A 22320-nucleotide genomic window follows, 5' to 3' on the forward strand; every position below is an offset into this window, starting at 1 on the left:
GGCCTTTTATTTCCTAAAGCATATTGATCTCATTTTTTCCTTCTTGTTGTTAACCAAAATAATGTCATGCATATGATTGTGATGTTCTGTAGTATTCAACATTGTTTAAATATTCTCTTCAAACATTAGAGCTGGTCAAACTATTCATAATGAATAATATTTGCTACACATTTAGTCTCTTTGTAGGGTAGTGAATCATTCTACTTTGTTTTGAGTGCTACAAACCCTGATTTTTGTTAATATAGTCATTTTTCATAACCATTTACTGGATATAAAAGTTCCAAATGTTTTTTCTAATAAATGGGATGACCTATGCATTTTGTGAGTGTGTGTGTACACATACTTCCCTTTGATCAGTTATTGTTTAGAAACAGTTTCTCCATTTTCACTGCAAAATCATAGAAGAAATAGAGAAAACAATCTTAGAGTTTTTCTTTTCACTTGTTTGCCCATTGTATCATTTCATTTTGCCAGTGATGCTGTTATAGTCATTGATAGTTTTTGTTCCATTTATTTACATACCTGAAACCAAACATCGTTGCCAAGAAGACTTTTTCTGATGGCATTCTTCAAATACCTAACAAATATCATTCCTATACTTCCTGTGGTCATCCAGGCTATCAGCATCAGGGCCCCTTATGAAAAACCAAGACAATGAATAGATGATATGTTCAAATTCTGAACAGTAATTCTAATCCACTCCTAATTAAAAACAATCAAAATCACCTTCAGGGAGTACTAAGCAAGCAGAAAACAAAGGCAAGTGTATTTGGGTTAGCACAATAATGCTGCACTTCAAGCCTGATCCTACGAGGTGCTGAGCACTCTGGCCACAATCCAGCAAAACACTCAAGAACGTGCTTAACTAGAAGCATGTAGATAATTCCATTGACTTCAATGAGACTGCCCAAGCGTTTAAAAGTATTTTGTTGGATAGAGGCCAGACTACTCAGGTCTTTTCAGGATAGAATCCTTTAGGGATCATTCTTTTAGTGTAATTAAGCTAGTGTGCTAACATTCTCTCTCTCTCTCCCTCTCTTTCTTTCAAATTAAATAATAAACACTTGTTTTTAATTGCTAAGAGGGAAGTCCCACATTTCTGTTTCTTCAAGCAATAACATAACAGTACTATTAAGGCTGTTAGAGAGAGGTGTGTAACAGAACAAACTTTATGTTAAATGTTAATAATATTCCTTTAACACTGAAACTCATACTAGGGATTGCTACACAAACAATTAGACTGCAGAAAGCTGTGGCTTGACTCTAGCCCTCACTAACCTGCTACAGTGTAACTTTGTGTACCCTGGGGATGCATGTTAAAAATTCATTAGAGCACTTTGATCTAGTATTCTTTGAAACAGGACTAAATCACAGCACATAGGCAGACTGTTAGTTCACATCAACAGCGTGCACACAAACAGTTACACTGCAGCAGGCTAGTGCAGCCAGTGTCTCACCCCAGCTTGGAGTGGATGAAATGTTTGCATAGACAAGCCCTAGGTCAGATGCAGACAAAAATGAGGCTTTACAAATTGTCAAAAACTCTAGTTCCTTCAGGCTGCATTTGTAGCCAAATGGCTTATTTTGAAAAGGTGGAAACATAGTTCATCTCTAGAAGTCAGAAACTGATATAAAACTTATCAGAAATTGCAGCCCTTGAAAAACTCATACAAATAATGGCAAGAACTCAAAAAGTTGCAGGATTGATGCACTTTCTTTTAGTTACAAACATCGCTATGCAATTGTATTTTATATACAAGTCGTTACTCCTGGGGGAATTCTGTGCCACTGTGCAATGCAGAATTTTGCAGAAATTAACGTGCATGCAGAATTTCCTTTCCCCCACAGAAATGGGCTGCAGTGCTGCTGGCTGCCACTAGGGGCCACTGGACCCAGCTGAGCCCAGCTCACACATAGAAGACACTGCTGGGGGGGAAGGAGAGCAAGCTAGAGCAGTGGTTCCCAAACTTTAACAACCTATGAACCCCTTTCACGAAAATGTCAATTCTCGTGAACCCCCTAGTAAAAATGAATATTTCCCGGGATTTTCTCCTTTACCTGAGTATAAATTATAAAAGCAATGATCTTGGAAATATGACATGTTTATGACACACTATTTATTATTAATGATTTATCATTATAGTATTTTTATTACATTATGAAAATGGCAACACTCTTCCAAGATCTCAAGTTCGTAGTTTGTATCACTTTGAATAAGCCTGTTATAAGAAAAAGCTTCTATGTTTCATCAAGGAGTATCAGGTGTGAAACAGCACGAAGGTATTTAAGAAGCCAACTCAAAGAGTTCCTCCTACACAAGCATTCAGGTCTTGAGCAGTCCAGGCAAACAATGCACATTACAAAAAGCTTAAACTTGTTCTTCATAATAATTTTAAAAACAAAACTAGCTGCCTATTTAATTTTAAAAACAGCAAAAAATATCCACCTCCCTTTCAATTTCTTATGAGGAGTTTTGTGTGTCTGTTAAAGACATACTTGTTGACAGGTATTTTGAAATAAATTACCAAGATAAATATTATGTAGCATTAGTTTGACAAATAAAATTTGCAGAATTTTTAATTTTTTTGGCACAGAATGTCCCCAGGAGTAACAAGTGTAGTTGATAAATGAGTCACCTACTGAGTCATTATACATTTCTTCTATCTCTCTCTCTCCCTGAGCCCTGAATTCTGGTCTGAACAATGGGAGGATCGATCTAAGTTACGCAACTTCAGCTATGTGAATAATGTAGCTGAAGTCGACGTACTTAGATTGACTTACCATGGTGTCTTCATCGCAGTGAGTTGACTACTGCCGCTCCCCCATCGACTCCGCCTGCGCCTCTTCCGGTGGTGGAGTACAGGAGTTGACGGGAGAGCGCTTGGGGTCGATTTATTGCGTCTAGACTAGATGTGATAAATCAACCCCTGCTGGATCGATCGCTGCCAGCCAATCCGATGGATAGCGTAGACATACCCTGAGTCTCTGTAGGGGGATCTCTCTCCTCTCCCTGGTACTCTCTTCTTTTCTAAGCCTCTCTCTTTATAGCCATCTTCTTTCCTACACTAGACACACACACAGCAGTGATTTTTACCTGACAATGTCACAAAACGTGTGTCTTTGTTACTCTGTAAAAATGAAGAAAGATTTAACAACAAAAATCTAGGTGATTAATATGACCAGGTAAATTATCATGCAAGAACCATATAATTTTCCTGAGTTTTAACCCAGCTGTATAGTTAATGTCTAGAACTGTGCCATTCCTAGGAAACAGTTAGGTATCCTTTGTTGTAAATCTGTTATTGTCATATTTTGTAATATATTGAAGATATTCAGTACAGAGAAATCCCAGTTGTCAAGATCAAAGCTCTCTGTGGAGCATAAACCAGAGAAAGCAAATGTTCAAATATATGGATTTTAGATTTTCCAAAATCTATTTCTATTCTGTATCTTTTAGTTGAAGATTAATCTTTTTTAGCCTTAATGATTGCACTTGATCTTCCTTGAAACATACTGGGAGTGTATTATATACACCCTTTAAAAATTACTATGCTCTATATTACAAAATACTTCTCCTGGAAGTAAAACTATCATGTTATTTTTGAAAGCTCACACAAGAAAGATCAGATTATGAATGAGATTTGGAAAATTAAAGGTAATCTGTTGTGGGGTGGAAAATCAATTTTCAAATTTTCTAGATCACTGTAAAATAACTCATAACTGATACAGAGAATTATCAAATGTATAATATGAATTTTCATCTAAGTTTCCTGCTCAAATTTATTTTGTTATTATTTAGCCTTTTTTATTGTGTCAGCTGCAGAAGATAATTACTTCACATAATATAGAAACAGACCTTCAATAAAGCCATGTTAATTTACACCTGCTGAGGATCTGGTTCACTACGTGTGTGTGCGTGCAGTGTATATACACCCCCCCCCAAACATGTGGAAATAAATACCCAGGTGATAAATTAGAGAATCATATGCTCAATTGCAGAACAATAGAATAAATAAATGCATTGTGCACCTTTGGCTTCCTCTCCTACTCTTCCCCCCAACTCAGTAATCCATCTACTCTAGGACTTATTCTAGCAGTCCAATCCACTGAGCAACTTTAAAAAATGGCAGCTGGTTGATGTCCTCCTTCTCCCAAATGTGCAATTCTCCCCTCTCCATCCCTCTAAGATGGGTAAAATTCAGTCCAGCACCAGTGACCGATTTTCTACACATAAAAAAAAAATACTTTAAAGTCCAATATGATTTGAATCTGCAGGACTAGAAATAGGAGCCTTATTTCATAGGAAAGGATGTGAGTGTGAGCATATCTATAAAAACATACACTTTCCCCCTTACAAGGAAGGGATGGACAGTTGATTCATCCAGTTACTTTCTTTAAAATATTCTTACCGTGAACCTTAATAATAGAAGGTGTAGAACTGGTGCCACCTACTGCTTCATAGCTTGAAATGTTCACTTTCTGAGGAGTGATAAAAGGTGTCCTAAGATGCTTCCGTATCTGTCCTGCAAACATTAAGCAACTGCTATTCAAGCTACTGGGGCTCTTTAAAACAAATGAAGAAATAAAAAGATTATTCACGGGCCAAGAGCAAGCAGTAAGTATTGAATTTGCCACGATACATACTGGCACATCCTAGGAACCAAGAATGTGTGTCACAACAGCAGCTTAATATTTTTATTTTGGCATGTCTCCTCCAACAGATCCCTCAAGATGAGGCTTTTTTGTTTCAGGTTTAGATTCTCTTTTGAATGTTTGTCCACAGAATGCGGGGAGAGCCAGAAATCAGTTCCATGTCTATGGGTTCACCTCAGATTTGCTACTTCCAAATAATAAATATTATTCATACACTTATCATCATCTCTGGCATTTGCAGAACAGGTAGCCCATGCTATCAGAATTGTTAACCATTTTATCATTTGTTCTTTGCATATAGAATGCCTAGACCAACATTTACAAACTTGGATGCTTAAAGTTAGGCTTCTAAATCCATATTTATGGAATTAAACAAATAGCTTAATTTTCAGAGGTGCTAAACCCCTGAAAATACCATTGTAGACTAGGGCACTGGCCACACTGCAGGATCAGACCCTAACTTCATATTCAAACTAAAGTACTTTGGACTGGATTTAATGTTGATTGAGGGTGGCCAAATAAATGTCTGTAGTGATCTTTTGGAGTCACAGTTTCTTCCGCAAATGCAATGTCATTTGTTATAATTTGTCACTGTTTCTTGGGGTTTAACTACAAAATTACTTTTTATTTTAATAAAAAAATTAGAGATTTAATAGAACTACAGGAAGGCAAAAGGATCCATGTTGGCTGATGCACTTGCAGAGTTGGAATCTTAGGGCGTGTCTAAATGGTGGGGTAATGTGCACTACAGGGGGGTGATTACTGAAGCACACTAATTTGTTGGGTATTAATTTGTCCATGTAGTCCCTGCTGTTGTGCACTAAATGTTCCCTAGGGCACTTTGATGTAGTAGTGTTTCAAACTGTACTATGTTAAAGTGCATTAGGAAACTTTTAGTGCACACCAGCAGGGTCTACACAGACAAGTGAGTGTGCAACACGTTAGTATGCTTTAGAAATCACATCCCCTGAAGTGCACATCACTGCATCAAACAGATAAGTGCACAGTGGCAAAGCTTACACAGACTGCAACAAACCTTTCCCCAATCCTCAGCACAAATATTTTAATAGGCTGCATTAATCATGAGGGGAACAGAATGAGCCAAATCCTGAACCATGCCAGTATTTAGCACAGCTCAGGAAGGTGGGCACAAAAGGTGCCTTAAAGCCTCCTTTACACCCCCTATTTCTGTCCTGTCCTAGTGCCATTATACCCTCAACATGGCAGCCTCTGAGCCCTTTTTAAGCTACACCTACCTGTGCATGGTCTAAATACGTTCTAATAGCTGGGATAATAGAAGTGTAGGGCTCCTTTCCCCAGCCATGACCCCTACATGCCAAGGGGTAAAGAGGAAGGAAGCATAGAGTCACTATGGGAGCTCTAACCCACCCATGGATTTTCCTGTACCCAAGAGGATTGCTGAGTGGAGCCACCTAAGCCAGCCTTCCAATTGCTTTGCATTGCCTGAGTGCCACAAAGTCGCTGGAGTGTAGGAAAGGGTTGGGCCAATATTTCTTTATATTTTTGTACATATTTTAACCCAGTATGTACACTCCTGGAATGGGACTCAAGAGTCCTGGGTTCTATTCCTAGCTGTGCCACTGATTTCCTGTGTGACCTTGGAAAAGGAACGAGGAGTACTTGTGGCACCTTAGAGACTAACAAATTTATTTGAGCATAAGCTTTTGTGGGCTAAAACCCACTTCATCGGATGCATGCAATGGGATGCATGCAAGTACTCCTCGTTCTTTTTGCTGATACAGACTAACACGCCTATTACTCTGAAACCTGTGTGACCTTGGGTAAGCTACCAATTCTACTTCCTCTCCTATCCTTTGTCTTGTTTATTTAGACCATAGGTAGGCAACCTATGGCACGTGTGCCAAAGGCGGCACATGAGCTGATTTTCAGTGGTACTCATACTACCCGGGTCCTGGCCACCAGTCCGGGAGGCTCTGCATTTTAATTTAATTTTAAATGAAGCTTCTTAAACATTTTAAAAACCTTATTTACTTTACATACAACAATAGTTTAGTTATATATTATAGACATATAGAAAGAGACCTTCTAAAAATGTTAAAATGTATTACTGGCAGGCAAAACTTTAAATTAGAGTGAATAAATGAAGACTCAGCACTTCTGAAAGATTGCGGACTCCTGATTTAGAAGAAGACCACTTCTGAAAGATTGCTGACCCCTCATTTAGACCATAAGCTCTTTGATGCAGAGACCGTCTGTACAATGCCTATTGCCATGGGGCCCTGATCTTGGAGGGAGCCTCTTTGTGCTGCTCTTTTACAAGCAATAATAAAAAAAACCCAAATACTCTGAGAATATATTTCTTTCCAATAGCGTAAGCTTCACATGTATCAAGCTACTGCCATCACGTCAGCATGTTATCTTCTCAGACCATAAAAGATCTGTTATCCTGCTCACATTTCAAACCTCTCATTCTCCGTACCTCCTCTCCTCCACAAAATATATATGTGTAAGTGTGTATGCATATGTATGTACATGTGTGCACACCTCCGCAATTGTTACTCTTCCATTTGGACCTTGCATGATAAGGTAACACTCACCAGCTGATGATGGTCCCTGGGCCAGAAATATGAAGTACAAATTGCTGGCAGCTTTTGACTGAGTCGATATGGGATTTCTTGTAATGAAAGAGCAGTTGATGATTCCATTGTTAAAGGAAGTCATTATGCTCTGAACATCACCCTAAAACCAGAATATCTGTAATTATCATTACATAGAATATTCATCATACAGCAATAAACAAATGATAGAATTTGTAAATTGTTCAGCAGAAATAGCATTACAAAATTATTATGGGCTATTAGTAAAGAGTCATTTATGGATTTGCACCACGTTACAACTTTAAGTAAACAGTGATTCAGCAATGCCAGGTTTTTAGTTTTTCTTTACTAGTACTTAATAAGGGCCTGATTCTGAAAACATGCATCTGAGAAATTTTAGTCAAGGGAAAAATCCCATTCTCTTCATTGGAAATACCCATGTGAATATGGAATTCCTCATGTGAGCAAGTATTCACATGCATAAATGTGTGCAGGATTAGACTCAAAACTATATGATCATTTAGTTAAAATCTGTCATTTCTTTAACTTGACACAAATAAAATATGTATATTGCTCTTCCCCAGTGTGTTAACTATGACATCAGAGCTTAGGGCAATGGTGGGCAACCTGTGGTCCGCACGTGGACCATCGGGTAATCCACTGTGGGCAGCAAGACACTTTGTTGACATTGACCGTCCGCAGGCACGGCCACCTGCAGCTCCCAGTGGCCGTGGTTCACCAGTCCCGGCCAACGGGAGCTGTGGGAAGTGACGTGGGCTGCAGGGACATGCTGGCTACTGCTTCCTGCAGCTCCCAGTGGCTGGGTCTGGCAAACCATGGCCACTGGGAGCTGTGGGCGGCCATGCCTGCGGACAGTCAATATAAACAAACTGTCTCGTGGCCTGCTAGCGGATTACCCTGATGGGCCACATGCGGCCTGCCCACCACTGGCTTAGGGTCTCATTCCCCTGGACACTCATATCAATGTAAATTAGGAGTAACTAGAATGAGATCAGTGGGGTCAACTAGAGTATAGGTAATAGTAGATATTCATAACTGATATACAAAAGAAGGAAAACTCTGATGTAGCATATTCCAGAAAATCTATTGATTATTCCTTTGCTAATAATTTTTTTTCTGGTATAAGTACTTAAAAAATAAAACCAACATTTATATACCTGTCTTAATTTTTTTTAAACTGTATTTTTTCCCATACTGCTGCAGGAGGCATAAACAACATGATTCTTTTTACGAGGCTTACATTTTTGAGTGGTTAAATGTTTAGCAGCATATTACTTGATTTAAGTTTTACTGCATAAATCAATGGCTGAAAAAAATCCACTTTTTTCCCTTCTCCTGTCTATCTTGGTCTCTGTCTAGCTATTAGTCTTTGCTAATACCAAATCAGAGCAGAGCCAGAAGAAAAGCTAATGTGAATGAAAATATAGATGGTCCAAATCAATTTTAAGGGATAAACTCTATTCAGAGCAAAGTTATACTGCTAGCTTTCAATACTATAGTTCACAGTTTGGTGATTTTATCATCCTGTCTGAAATTCAGCACTGATACTGTAGCTCAGCAACAACTCTGGAATAAAAAGCATGCAACAGTAAAAAATCTGAAACAGCGTTATTCTACACATACATACAACATAATCTGGAATTAAATTACCAGAGGCAAAACGTTGGGAATAGTTCGTCCAGTTGAAAAGGCACGTTGAACTTCTATTTGTCCTGTTGCATTCTTGCCACAGATATAATTGTCGTCATTCCCCTGGAAAAGCAGAGTTTTGCCCATGTCAGTGGTGACTGAGTAAAGCTGCATGCAGATCTTACACAGGGAAATCTCACACAAACTTTGATGGGAGTTTCAGGTGCACCAAGACTACAGAACTGAGCACCATAATAATAATAAAATCAAAACCCTACTGATATTTGAGGGTATCTCTACATTAGAGACAATTGGCATAATGTCCAGTAGCTTTACACCTTAAATATAATCTTCTATTCAGTTTCTTGCAAAGGAGCAATAGTTGGAGCATGCGTATAACATGGGCCACTCTCGTCACACAAGCCTTTTTTCCACTCTGGCTCTAAAGAAGCCACTGCAACAATGATCTCCTTTTACAAATAACTTTTCATCCCAATCTAAGGCACCTGTGCTTTAAAAGTTCTCTGTAACTAAAGTCAGTCAGTGTACCTGGAGGATCTACGGCATCAGCTTTTCATTTGGGGGAAAAATGCCTAAAAGATGTTTTTAGATTTTTTTTCTACCACTTTTCACATGTCTGTATTAAAAATGCAATGCATTGATCAAGGCCAGATTTTAAACCGTGAGAGCATAAAGTTAGGTTCCTAAATCCATATGTTGCTACTTATATAAATGACCAAGCACCCAATGAATTCAATGGGAGACAGCTCAGAACTTCTGAAAATTTGTCTATTCAGAACATGATTTAGCAAAACACTTAAGCATGTTAACTTATGCTCTTTGCTAAATTGGAGTCTTATTTAGGAGCAAAACTTTAGATTCCTATTTTTGAAAATCTTGTCCTGCAGCGGTTTGAGTTGCACATGTCCATAACACTATACTTTAACAAAAAAAAAAAGAGAAAAAAAAGATTATTGGGATGTATTACTTAAAGGATGTTGTGCCATATCAGCACACAACAAGCACCGTGGCAATCAAGTTCCCTAATAGTCAGATACCAGTTACGTATAAAGGCCAAATTCTGTATTGACTCAGACTGAAACCCCATTCAAATTGACTTCAGAGTGTAAGTGCTGAATTGGGTGACAGAAATATAACTATGGAGCTGAAAAAATATCAAGAAAAACAAAATCTCATAAACAATGCCAATTAACTGGTATTTGTCTCTGTGGTGCACAGAACTGTAATATTATAACAGTGTTTGTTATTCAGATAATGTGCTACGGTTCTTCATGATTTCTTAGAATTTTGAAATAGATAATTTCCTAACTCAAAAAAAAGCGATGCATCCAACATGGGGGAATTCTATATTAGACCTTACAATGACACAAAGAGGAACTGATCACAGAATTAAAAATGAATGGTAGCATTGGTACAAGTGATTATAAGTTGATTACATTAATAATATGCAAAAAGAATAAAGTAGAGACCAATAATATGAATACTTGGTACTTTAAAAAGGCCAATTTCACAAAGTTGAAAGCAATTATTTGCCAAATCAGCTAGGAGGAAGAATGTTAACAGAAAAAGGTAAATGATAATTGGAAATTATCTTGTTTAGAGGTGAAGTGAAGGCAGCTATAAGATCTATAACAAATGGAAGAAAGGGGAATTTGATAGTAATGAATATAAATCAGAAGCAAGGAATTATATAACACTGAAAAGGGAAAAAGGGACACAGAGAAATATGTAGCCAGTAGAATGAAGGATAATAAGGTGTTTCGTAAGTGAATTAGGAACAAAAAGAATCCTAACAATGATATTTGCCATTGCTAGATGGAAATGGTAGAGTTATCATTAATAATGCAGAAAAGGCAAAAGTGTTCAATAAACATTTCTGTTGTGTATTTGGGGAAAGAATAGATCATGTAGTTATATTAGATGATGATGATAACAATAACTCTTTCCATTCCATTGGTATCTAAGGAGGATGCTAAACAGCAGCTACTAAAGTTAAACATTTTAAAATCAGCATGCCCAGATAACTCACACCCAAGAGTTTTAAAAGAGTTGGACGAGAACCTTGCTGGACCATTAATGTTGATTTTCAGTAAGTCTTGGTTCACTGGGAAGTTCCAGAAGACTGGAAGAAATCTGCTGTTGTGCCAATATTTAAAACGGTAAATAGTATAACCCCAGTAATTATAGGTCTATCAGTCTGACACAATCCAATGGCTGGAATTTGAAGCTAGACAAATTGAGACTGGAAATAAAGTGTAAATTTTAGGTTAACTAACCACTGGAACAATTTATCAAGTGTCATGGTGGATCCTTCATCATTCTTTTAAATCAAGATGTGATGTTTTTCTAAATGATATGCTCTAGGAATTAATTTAAGGAAGTTCTATAGCCTGTGTTATACAGGAGGTCAGAAGAGATGATCAGATAGGTCCATTCTGTCCTTTGAATCTGTGAATAATCAACACTCTTACTAGGTTTGCTAAAAATAATGGAACTGTCCTGCTCTACAGGTCTCCCTGTCTCTCTACTGTAATCACTGAATAATTTGTTGTCAAATTTCCGCAGTTTGCAAAACAGAACTTTGTTCTTGTTCCAATAATGTATTCAGTGATAGTATCTTATCATTTGTGTATCATCAGAAAACCCAATGGCTATATAGCCATCAGAAAAGCCGCTCATTTCAAATTTAAAAGCATCACCACCTAGTGACTCAGAAGACATGAAATAACAGTTTGGATCATCCAGATTACACCCAGTGGGACTGCTGAAACAGAACTTCTGTGTGCCACAGTCTTCACATCCAGAGGTCTGTAATTTACAACAGCATGAAAAACTATTAAATTGTAAGTTAAATTTATCAATATTAATTAGGCAATATTATCTAAATAAAGCTACGTCTCCTATTTACCAAAACAAAAACCTCACTTTCAACTCTTCACCTGTTAGAAGAAATAAAATAGGTGGATCTATATGTAGAACTGTTGCCACCTTAAAGAACATTAAATACCACCATATCTCCCTATGCTTAGAATAGGGAGTAACTATGTATCTCAGATATTTTGTTGTTGTAACTCTGGGGAGATGCTGGCTTTTGGATGGCCAGCAACTCTGCAGCTGTTTGGAACATTTTCCCCGTTTTTATCCTCTTCTTCTTCTTCCTTGCCACTTCTTTATTGAGGGTTGGTGTGACCATGTCTATGGGACAAGTTTTCTACGTTGGCTGTTCAAGCCTGACACGCTTGGTTTGAAACTGGAGTTTCCCTGCTCCTAGATGAGCTGCCTACCGAACTCCACTTGCCCCAGCAAGACTTGTTTTCAGGCAGTCTTTATTTGCCTTGATGTCTTCATCATAGGGCCTCTGTGGCATTTTATAGAGGTAGCCATGGCACCAGCTACCCCACCACACCCTGTTCAGAGATGCTGCCAGTTGGTCTGCCACTGCTTATTGGATATTTGCAGCTGCCCTGGATCTACAGGATGTTCCCTTAACTGCTACCTGGGGACATGCCTGATGGGAGATGATTGCTCCTTCACAGGTTCCTACATTCTATCCGTAACCCAACAGCACCTCCAGGCCCAATGCCTGCAGGATGGAAGGGGTTCCTGAAATAGAAGGCAGAGCCTACAGATTGGCTGCTAAGCCAAGCTCCATCCTGTGGAACCCATCTATTCCTGTCCTATTAGAAGGGGATGGTTCTAGTCCTTCTTTAAAAGAGGAAGGCTAATGGATCCAGGAGGGATGGTTCTCCCCTCCCTTAACTTTTATTTCTTATTTTAAAAAGTATAAACATAAAAAGTTGTTAAATGTTAATGTGAATATTCACGTTAGTTCTATTTGTCTGTTCTTTGGGGCCTACAGTATTGCCAAACCCAAATATCCAAAAATCATGAATCAGGCTCACCAAAAGTCATGAGATTGGCTTTAAAATCATGAGATTACATAAACAATGAGATTCTGAGTTCTTTATTTTCCTTCTGCTTTTTGAGTCTTTAGGGTGCACTGGGATCACATTTCTCCAGAGCCAAGAACTAGAAGCTTACTTTTTCCAATGAAGGCTGAAATCATTAGAACTGGGGATTTAAAGAAAACAATTATCATGAGACTCATGACAAAATCATGAGAGTTGGCAACACTGGGCCTAGAACACCTTCTCCAACATAATTGCCCTACATTACCAGAGCATAAAAATGGCTCTTAGCCACACACATTACAGCTCTGTGTGGCTTCCATGCATAAACACTGCTGCCACATGGCTCATTTAGCCCCCTGCAGGGGCCTCCTTCCTGCTCCCTAACACTGTGTGATGCTGCTGCTGACTCCTGACTGTATATAGTATTCACTTGCATTGCGTGTGTGATATTACTGACACCCACAACTGCTACACTTTGCTTAGAATCTTTTCCTCCTGCTTTGGAGCGTGGGGGTGGGTGTTCCCAATCCCTAATCACCACTCCTTCATTATGCTCCTAAAAACAACTTAATGAAACAATTCTGAAGCCAACCTCTCATTTTAAACACATTTTTGTTTTATTTAGGAAATTGATTTCTAAAACAACAAATGGGAAATTTCAACCATAAATTCTACTATTGATCATGGCCTCATTCAGGTGATCCAAAATCCTCCAAGTACACTTCACCCACCTACTCTGGGGTTTCTACACTGAAACCAGTGCCAGAGCAGATGTGAGAGAAATTAAAAAGGGCTGACTTGTTCACTCACTGACTAATTAACAAATCTAATCTAGTGGGACCCAACCCATGTGTGGTTTTCACATTCACTTTGTTTTTTAAATAATGTAAAGTGGAGGAAAAGGAGTTTGCGCTCACACACCACCCCAGCCCCCCAAAAAGATATTTTTTAAATTTCCTAACTATATAACAAAGGAAGACGATCAGAGAGGTACAGCAGGCATAGGTGCAGGAAGTAAGGGTGCGTGGGGGGGTGCTGAAGCACCTCCAGGTTTTGCGCCCAGTGTCCTAGCTACTGGCCCTGCACCCCTGCCCCTCAGGGTCCCACTTGCCAGCTCCGCTGCTGCTCGGGGGCTCCGCCGCAGACCCTGGGGTCCCTCTTGGCCACAGGTCCTGCACCCAGGGACTCTGCTGCTGGACCCAGGGTCCCGGCCGCTGGCCCCATGCCTGGGGTCCCGGCTGCAGTCCCGGGGTCCCGGCCGCTGGCCCCATGCCTAGAGCTCCGCACCCTGCCCCCAGCTGTGGCCCCAGCCTCCACCACCTTATCTCTGTCCGCATCTCTGCTCCCGGCCCCAGCACTAGGGGGCGGTAAGGGGCACAGACTGGGGTAAGAGGGGTGCAGCTCAGCACCCCTACTCCAAAAACTGTTCCAGCACCACTGACAGCAGGTGCTCTGCAAGCACACTTCCCCAAGGCTCTTGATACAATCAGTCTCTCATTCCTATATATGTACAGCTGGCAGGCTGGTCCCTTTCTCTTTCTGTGTGAGGGTGCAGTATATAAAATAAATAACATTCCACATGATGGTGCCGGGACTGGTGTCTGACTCTGTTGTTATGTGCCCATTCTGCAAGTCCCAAAATGGACACTGAGGTAAGTCCCTCCACTTGCATCATTTCACAAGGGCAGGGTTTGGGTCTGGATAGCAATAAGAGGGTAGGCTATCAGCAGTGTCCTCCTCCTCTCCTGCTGTGGCCTCAGGGTCTTCCCATCAGGGTGTGCTTCTGGGGCAGCCAGTTTCTATTCACTTGGATGAATGATAGCCTCTCCTCATTCCCCGTGGAGAGACGTGTACCTGTCAGAAACTGTACTGCCCGGTGCACTAAAGAGGCGCTCCAAATGCCAGCGTGATGGTGGATAAGAGAGGTGGGCAACAGCCAGCTGATGCAATTCTGGTCTCACATCCCTCTTCACTGCTGGCAGTGAAGAGTGTCTGAGCCTCCTGGTGGGGATGATGCTGTGGCCCATGTTTTAGAGAGCCACAAGCAATGACTTCAGCCACCGTGCTTCCCAGGTGATTTTTAAAGTAGGGTATGGCTGCTTCAGCCTCCCTTTTATCTGAGATGGAGGAAGCCATGGTGCTTTCAATCAGGGGTTGAGACATGTTGCCATCAAATAGTGCTTCTTCTCCCTGATGGGTTGGAGATGGCAATTACCCAGAAGAGAAGACAGCACAACTCCCGTCTCTCTGTTGATGGAAGAGGTTCTCCATGAGTCAGTTTTCTCTCCAGCAGGCACAGCTAGGAAATTTCTTGGCTCATTCCCACATCACTCCATCTGACCAGCTTTATAGCCTCACCAAAATGCCATTGGATGTTGATTAGCTTCTAGAGCAGTCAGTGGAAGGGTGACAAGTGGAAGCTGATGTCTGTCTGTGCTTGTGTAGGCTCATGGATGTACAACACTTGCACAGCTTCTCAGTGCTTAAAGGTCAGGTAGGTCACCAGGGGCCAAAAATAAATAAGTAAATACAAATTGAGCCAGGCCACTTGAAGCACTGTCTTACCAAAACAGCTGCTCCCAGATTGTGATGACTCCCCACCTTTAGCACAGCTTTTCTCTCTGCCCATACAGACATTCCAGCAGGTAAAAGATGAAATTCCATCTGGTCACCACCACCTACTTCATCTGGTGGCCTGGCAGAAAGAGTGAGTCTGCGGCTGTGTAAGGCTGTGGCACACTGCTCAGAATCGGCTGATGTGGCTGCAGATCTTCCCGGTTGTTGAGAGCAATACCTGGACTGGGCATCCCCTTTCAGAAATTCCCTTACAAACCAGCCTGAGGCAGACAGCAAGGCACGAAACATGCTGGAAACCACAATCATGCACTGCCTTTGTGATATTTAATTCACTGTTTGCTGCCACAACTTCAGCAAAGAGAGCAAAGGGTCTTAGCCACGCCTCTGAGAGACCACACAGGTTCTCCATGTCCCTGCAAGGGTGGGGCTGTCCAAACTCATGCCCCTACAATGAGGTATGCTGCTGACTGAGGGCATACCTGTTGCCTGTGTTGCTGGTCCACATATCAATGGTGAGATGCAAAGCCCTACCTTCAAAATTACCCAGGACATGCAGCACTAAAAAGAAAGCAATGGAGACAAATAACTTGAAGCTTTAAAATTCCAAGAGTGTGACTATATGCTCACACTAGGTCCTATATGTTTGATTGCCTTCTGAGGATTAGAGAGAGAGTAGAGACAGAAGAGTCTTTAGCAGGGCCCACTAATCTAGTTCCATATTGAATGGATGGAACTGGTAGAAATGGATTGGAGGTTCCACACATCAGATCTGAGTATTAAGGCAGCAGTTTAAAGAACAGACCATCTAGGGTACTTTCCCTATACTTTCATCTGTGCCACTCCTAGGCAGGTGTACTGGGACAGCAACAGAAATCTGAAGGAATGCCATGAGGGTAGACAGGAGGGTTTCTGTACATGAAAAGCTAATTGCATCGGTTTAAGACAGGTCTGGTTCAGGCAGAGGCTATACAATCTTTCCCCGTGTAGTTCTATCAAATCACCTCAATCCTGGCGTACATCTTTTCTATTCCCCTTCTTTGCTATTTTAAGACCAACTATTGCAGATTTTGCCCAAGAGGCAACAGCTATAATAGCTATATTTACAATTAAGTGAAATCACCATCACTATCATAAAGGTATTTAAAATGGACTAAAAGAAAATTAAACATCTAAGTTTAAATTTAGTTCATTTGATTAGAAAACATAATAATCTTAGGAGTTTAGCTCTAATAAACCTCTCACCAAAAGTTTCCTGGAAAAATTGCCCCAGATTCATTCATTTGACTCACTATTATGTATATTTGTGAAACAATATATTCACAATCATACCAAAATGAAACAACTTACAACTGAGTCAACGGGGCAGCTAGAAGACACAAGAGTTTGACTTCTGACATCAGCCCAGAAAACATTCAAATTCTGAACAACAGTTGTTCTGGAAACAAAACAAACACCACACACATCGTTTTGAAGCATTATTTTGGGAAATGTTCTGATAAGGCACCAGTAACATTTCTAGATATATCAGACATCTTGCTGGCAGTAATCAATCCTGACTTTTTCAAATAGATAGAGGCATTTACCTTTAGAGATGGAAGTGGGATTTAATCTTAAGGGTGTCCATTGTTTGGGAAAACATTGTTCAGTAACTACTTATGATAAGACAAAACTAAACATGAAACCTCATCTTGCCAGCATATCTTAAAAGTATTAGAAATGAAACAAAGGCCAGGAGGTACTAAAAATTATGGGCAAATCTCAAATCACTGTCATTACAATATTGCTAAGGATAAGTCCTTTGCAAAATCTAACAGATTCTATTCCTTCTGCAAATTAATTTCTTTATGAAATGTTAGTATATTAGGAACCAAAAACATACCTGAATTGTACATTTCCTGTGCCTGATGGTGCTACCCAAATTGCTGTTACATTTTGCTTGCTGTTGCGATTTGTGACTCATTGCAGAATTCTGCAATTAAAAACCAAGCCAAATACTTGAATGAAAGAAAGTAATGTACTTTTCCCCCTGAAATATCATGAGGTCCTCCTCTCATTGAAGCAGTGATCCAGGATATTAACTGGTTCAAGATAACTGACTTTTAGAGCTTCCACTCATACTTTCATTCTGAGCTAACTATTCCCTTTGAATAGTACAATGTTCTTGCATCAACAGCAGCAAAGATAATTTAAATCACCCTGAAAATGAGAGGGCAGGCAGTTTCCTCTGATACCAATATATGGCTGAGTGACCAGCAGCTATTGGTCTGGAAAGTAAAATACAAAGTCCCCTGTCCAGTGGCCAGAGAGGCAAGAATCCTACAGTGGCTTCCAAACATTTATCTCCTCCCTTGACAGTAAAAATATCTAACCCAAACTGCCTTCTCCGTGAAGATAATCTTTAAATGCTTTCAATTGCAATTGCCTGAAATCAAAGATTAGCAGGTGGAATCACAGGGGTATATTTTCCATTAATGATGTAAGACCTAGGCCTGGTAGCTAAGGTCAAAGAAGTACTTTGAATCTGAACAGAGGCCACAGTGCTAGAAAACAAGACTAGCTACATACCTAGTAATTTTGCTTTTTCACAGAAATAGGAAAAAACACACATGATTTTAATATGCACTTGTTTATACTCACTCTGAAACATGACATAAAAAACCCACTCCGCTTGGCTCTCTGGGCCCAGATGATTTGCAAAGCTGGCCATTAGAAAAAACTAGGCACATTTGATGCAGAAATCACTGACACACAAATCTGGATGCCCAAGATGCAGTTCTCAGGGCTTGTCTACACATGGAGTAATTATTCCTGAGAAACTCCATGGGTCAAGTTTTTTCAACAATGACAAAAGGCTTTTCAAAGGCAAATTCCAAAAGAATTTGATGAAAAAAAATTAGTTGTGTTTTAAATCAAATAATTTTTTACTTTGGTTTCATTTCCAACCCCCCCCAATCAGTTTTTTTCGTTAGTTTGTTTTCTCCCGTGTCCCCTTTTTTCCTCTTATAGGGGAAACAAAAAGGGGGTTCGGGGAGCACTCAAACCCAGAAACTTTTCTGCTTTTCAAAAACTGAAATTTCTGTTTTAAAATTTTGAAATATTTTGAAAACAATCAAAAAGTATTTCCCACAAAAACTGTTACCTTTTCCAACCAGTCCTATTTGTTACTACTCTCACAGGCTTTAGTCTACATCACAGAAAAACTAGCATACATCTTTTATTTTTAAAATGATTTAGCAGAATTAAACACTTTAAAAAGCATGAAGCTGCCTCCAGATCACATTTAGTGTCATCTGTAATGCAAAAAGACAATATTTATAATGTTTTTTACACAATGCAAGGAAAATAACTTATGAGTTCAACAAACTAGTTTAAAATGTGACCACATACCTGAATTTGATTACACAAAATACCTTGCGTGTTTGGATCTATGATTTGAAAAGTACCAACAATACCATTTCCTCTGACTGCTCGGGCCTGCAGTAAAATTTCCTTTAAAACTGAAATTGTCAATTGCTTGTAGAGTCAGAGGGAAAAAGATATGGAAGTTACTTAAAATAATCAATTTAAATATTAGCTACTGTCACTCACTCTCTTTCATGAGATTGTCTAGTAAGAATGATGACCTGAAGACGACTTTGGTGTAAACTCAAAAGCTTCTCTCTCTCACCAATAGAAATTGGTTCAAAGATATTACCTCACCAACCTTGTCTCTCTAATATCCTGGGATTGACATGGCTACAACAGCACTGCATACAACACAAGACAGTGAAAGTAATAACCAGTTATAGCATCATTCAGCTTCGTATCACTAAGAATAACCTAAGAAATAGTATGGCTTGCTTCAACACCTCTTACCAGAGAGAGGGATGGTTTGATGCTAGCTGAATTGGGTATTGTTTGTGAAAATGTGTATTGCATTCTGAACATATGAACCTTGATAATGAAGAAAATAAGAATTGCAGACTGAGGATTCGACCCGTTAATTCTGTATTATCAGTTACATACAACAGCAAATTTCCTGCAAGCGGAATGTTTGTAATTTTGTGATCTATAAATACAAAGAACCATATCTAAAGGCAGAGAGAGAGCTATGTGTATTTACATAGCTAAAGTAAAAACACCTAAAGACCATGAAAGGTCTTTTTTAAACATTTTAAACATATCTAAAACCAAAGCAATAAAATAGGACACATGGCTAAATCAAACAGAGATGAACCAGAGGCTTGTAGGAGGTTTCTCCCCTGTGAACAGGGCTCAGTCTTGTCCCATGTTGTTGGAATTCTGAAGGCTAGACTGCTGGGGGAGAGCACAAGACATTGTAAAAACTACAATGGTATTCTGGTTCTGCACAGTGCAATGTAATATAACTGAAATGGCCACAATCAGTGAGCTAAAATAATGAGCCTCTTTGATATTTCTTTAAAAATTTTACATTCATTTACATCCCATCCAGACACTCCAAATTATTCAAAGTTCTAATTTACCTGTGATCTTGTTTCCTGGGTCAAATGAAGTGCTGGATATGGAGATCCTGTAAGGTGCTGAGGCAGTTTGTGAAACAGAGTTACCATGACTAGGTAACATGGAATCACAAGCTGAGCTGATTTTTCCATCTGAAAAACCAAGGACCCTTGCAGAAAACACCACACACAAAAGAAAGACAGTAAATCCAGTCTTCCATCTGTAGGGAAGAAGCAAACAATTAAAAAAAAACCCAAAAACATAGGTACTTGCTGAAAATCTACTTGCACACCAATAGTTGCACTGAAATCCATAGGAATTTTGCATGTGCACGACATGTAAGGTCTGGTCCACTTGCTTTTATTGGAAGTCGTTAAGAGTTTCATATTAAGCAAAAAACCCAACATAACAACATTTTATCAATTGTTCACTCCTAGGTGGGTTCAGACTTCTGATCATACCTAAATAGGAAAAACCTGGAAACACTTCCAACTCACAAGATGTGATTTATATAGGACAATATTTTTAAAAGATGAAAATCATCATTCTAGGAAGGAATATAATTACAATAATAATATGAATATAAACTTGTTGAAGCAAGACCTTTACACCAGCTAGATATCTCATTTCTAAAGTAGGCTTGGTAACACTCTTCAGTCTATATTCACTTTCTCAAACAACCACTGAATACTATAATTGGTCCATCAGTTTGATCAGAGACATATTCTACAGAAAAAACAAACCAACCAATATTCTGTAAGCAGTCCTAAGTGAAGCAGTTTTAAAGAAAAAAGGACACACTTGTAGTTAAATCAGACCCACCAGGGGAGCAGATAACAAAACATCAAGTAGTGTAACAGCTTAATTCCAACGCAGACCACAGTGTCTTTGAAAAAACTGCTTCCTTCCCTTTTCAATTTTGGGAAGATATTATCTAAAGAGAAGTTTGAATTAAAAAATAAAATCGTCTCACAGTGCTAAGTAATGTGAACTGTATGTGCATATATTCTCTGCAAAACAAACATTGGCTGCAGTATTTTATTAATGGAAACAAATTTTAAAATAAAGGTATAACGATTCTATTGAGCATGTTGTTGTGCACTAAAACAACAGATAGCATGACCCGTTACTGAAGAGTAATATAGGATTACTCTTCAACTTTCCCTTCACAGAACTTCATATTGTTACCACAGTCCTGAAACTCCCGATCCAATTATTGTCTCAGTGTCTAAAATTATTAGGGAATTTAAGAATTTAAATGTTTGTACTTAATTTAAAAATATAAATGATTTATTAATGCTCTTTTCTGTAAGGCTCCATTTCTCTAGAATACTGTGCACCACAATTTAAATGGGCCTATTTAGCTTATGATGGCAGCTGTATAAGAACACAGTTTGTCAAATTTTGGCTCCCTTGCTTTTCTTCCCACTATGTCTCTCCTGCCAGCCTAAGATCTTCATTCTCAAATGTATTTCACTAGCTCTAGATTGCCTTATACTTCCTCTTCCCAGAAAATTAGAAGAACATATGCTGATGTTCCTCCCAGGTTCCCAAATACCAGAGTCCTGCTCAATTTCACCTCTGTTCTAGATTCAACCTGCAAATTTTAACTCTCTCTCAGGTGCCAGTAATGCTTCTCCAGACTACAATGTCTTACCCGCTCTTCAGAACTGCTTTTCATTAGAAAACGTGAATTCTTGTCACAGGGTCTGCACAGGTTTCCTCCTTCTCTCCCCTGTGCCCAGGCTGGCAAAATAAGTTTCCTCACACCTTCTTCCAGTGTTTCACCCTTGTGTTTTTATTTACAGCGCCACAGTGTAGTCCCCTTTATCCCTCAACAGTTATCCCCTTTCTAACCTGTTCCAGGGTCTCCTGTCCCGTGAGGTTCCCTTCCTGTGGTCAGGGCTGGTGCAAGGATATTTTGCGTCCTAGGTGAAACTTCCACCTTGTGCCCCCCAGAGCATTGCTTATTATAAACTTTCAAAAATGAATACTGCATAATGTGGCATTGTTCATTAGAATTAATACATGTTCAGCTTGAACATTTATTAATTTCATTATTTAGTCTATATATTTAATTAAAATAAATGGCCTTGGGTCTCCTGCACATGGCTAGAGTCCCTCCCCCCGCCTCCCAATGGATCTGGAAAGGGCTGTTTTGGGGATCAGAGCACAGAGCTGGGAGTTGGGATCTGGCTTCTATTCTCCACCATGGCACCAACTCACTGGATGACTTCAGGCAAGTTACTTCCCCGTTCTGGGCTTCAGCTCCCCGCAGCGCTAAGGTGTGAAATGGTTCCTTGCTCCTGGGCTGGAAAGTGCAATGCAGGCGGAAGGAGTGTCTGAAGGCGTGTCTTCCCACAGGTGTGAGGTGAGGACAGAGTTCCAGCCTCCATCATGACCGTCCTGGTTGCTTTACTCTGCCCCACACCAATCGCTGCTGAAGCCCCTTACTCAGAGAGCTCTGG

At 39.6% G+C, this 22320-nt stretch overlaps 1 protein-coding gene across 1 annotated transcript in view; it reads right to left on the reverse strand.

Annotated features, from left to right (window-relative positions):
• LOC119859715 (putative ferric-chelate reductase 1) overlaps positions 1 to 22320 on the reverse strand; it is a 44992-nt gene that overhangs the window by 17242 nt on the left and 5430 nt on the right. Inside the window, 12 exon segments of the mRNA XM_043491307.1 lie at positions 523 to 635; positions 4410 to 4523; positions 7233 to 7374; positions 8904 to 9005; positions 11526 to 11711; positions 16742 to 16826; positions 17271 to 17342; positions 17344 to 17360; positions 18779 to 18877; positions 18879 to 18916; positions 19876 to 20042; positions 20044 to 20073. Coding sequence (XP_043347242.1) covers positions 523 to 635; positions 4410 to 4523; positions 7233 to 7374; positions 8904 to 9005; positions 11526 to 11711; positions 16742 to 16826; positions 17271 to 17342; positions 17344 to 17360; positions 18779 to 18877; positions 18879 to 18916; positions 19876 to 20042; positions 20044 to 20073 — 1165 coding nt within the window.

Source organism: Dermochelys coriacea, chromosome 8 (assembly GCF_009764565.3).
Source record: "Dermochelys coriacea isolate rDerCor1 chromosome 8, rDerCor1.pri.v4, whole genome shotgun sequence".
NCBI lineage: Eukaryota > Metazoa > Chordata > Testudines > Dermochelyidae > Dermochelys > Dermochelys coriacea.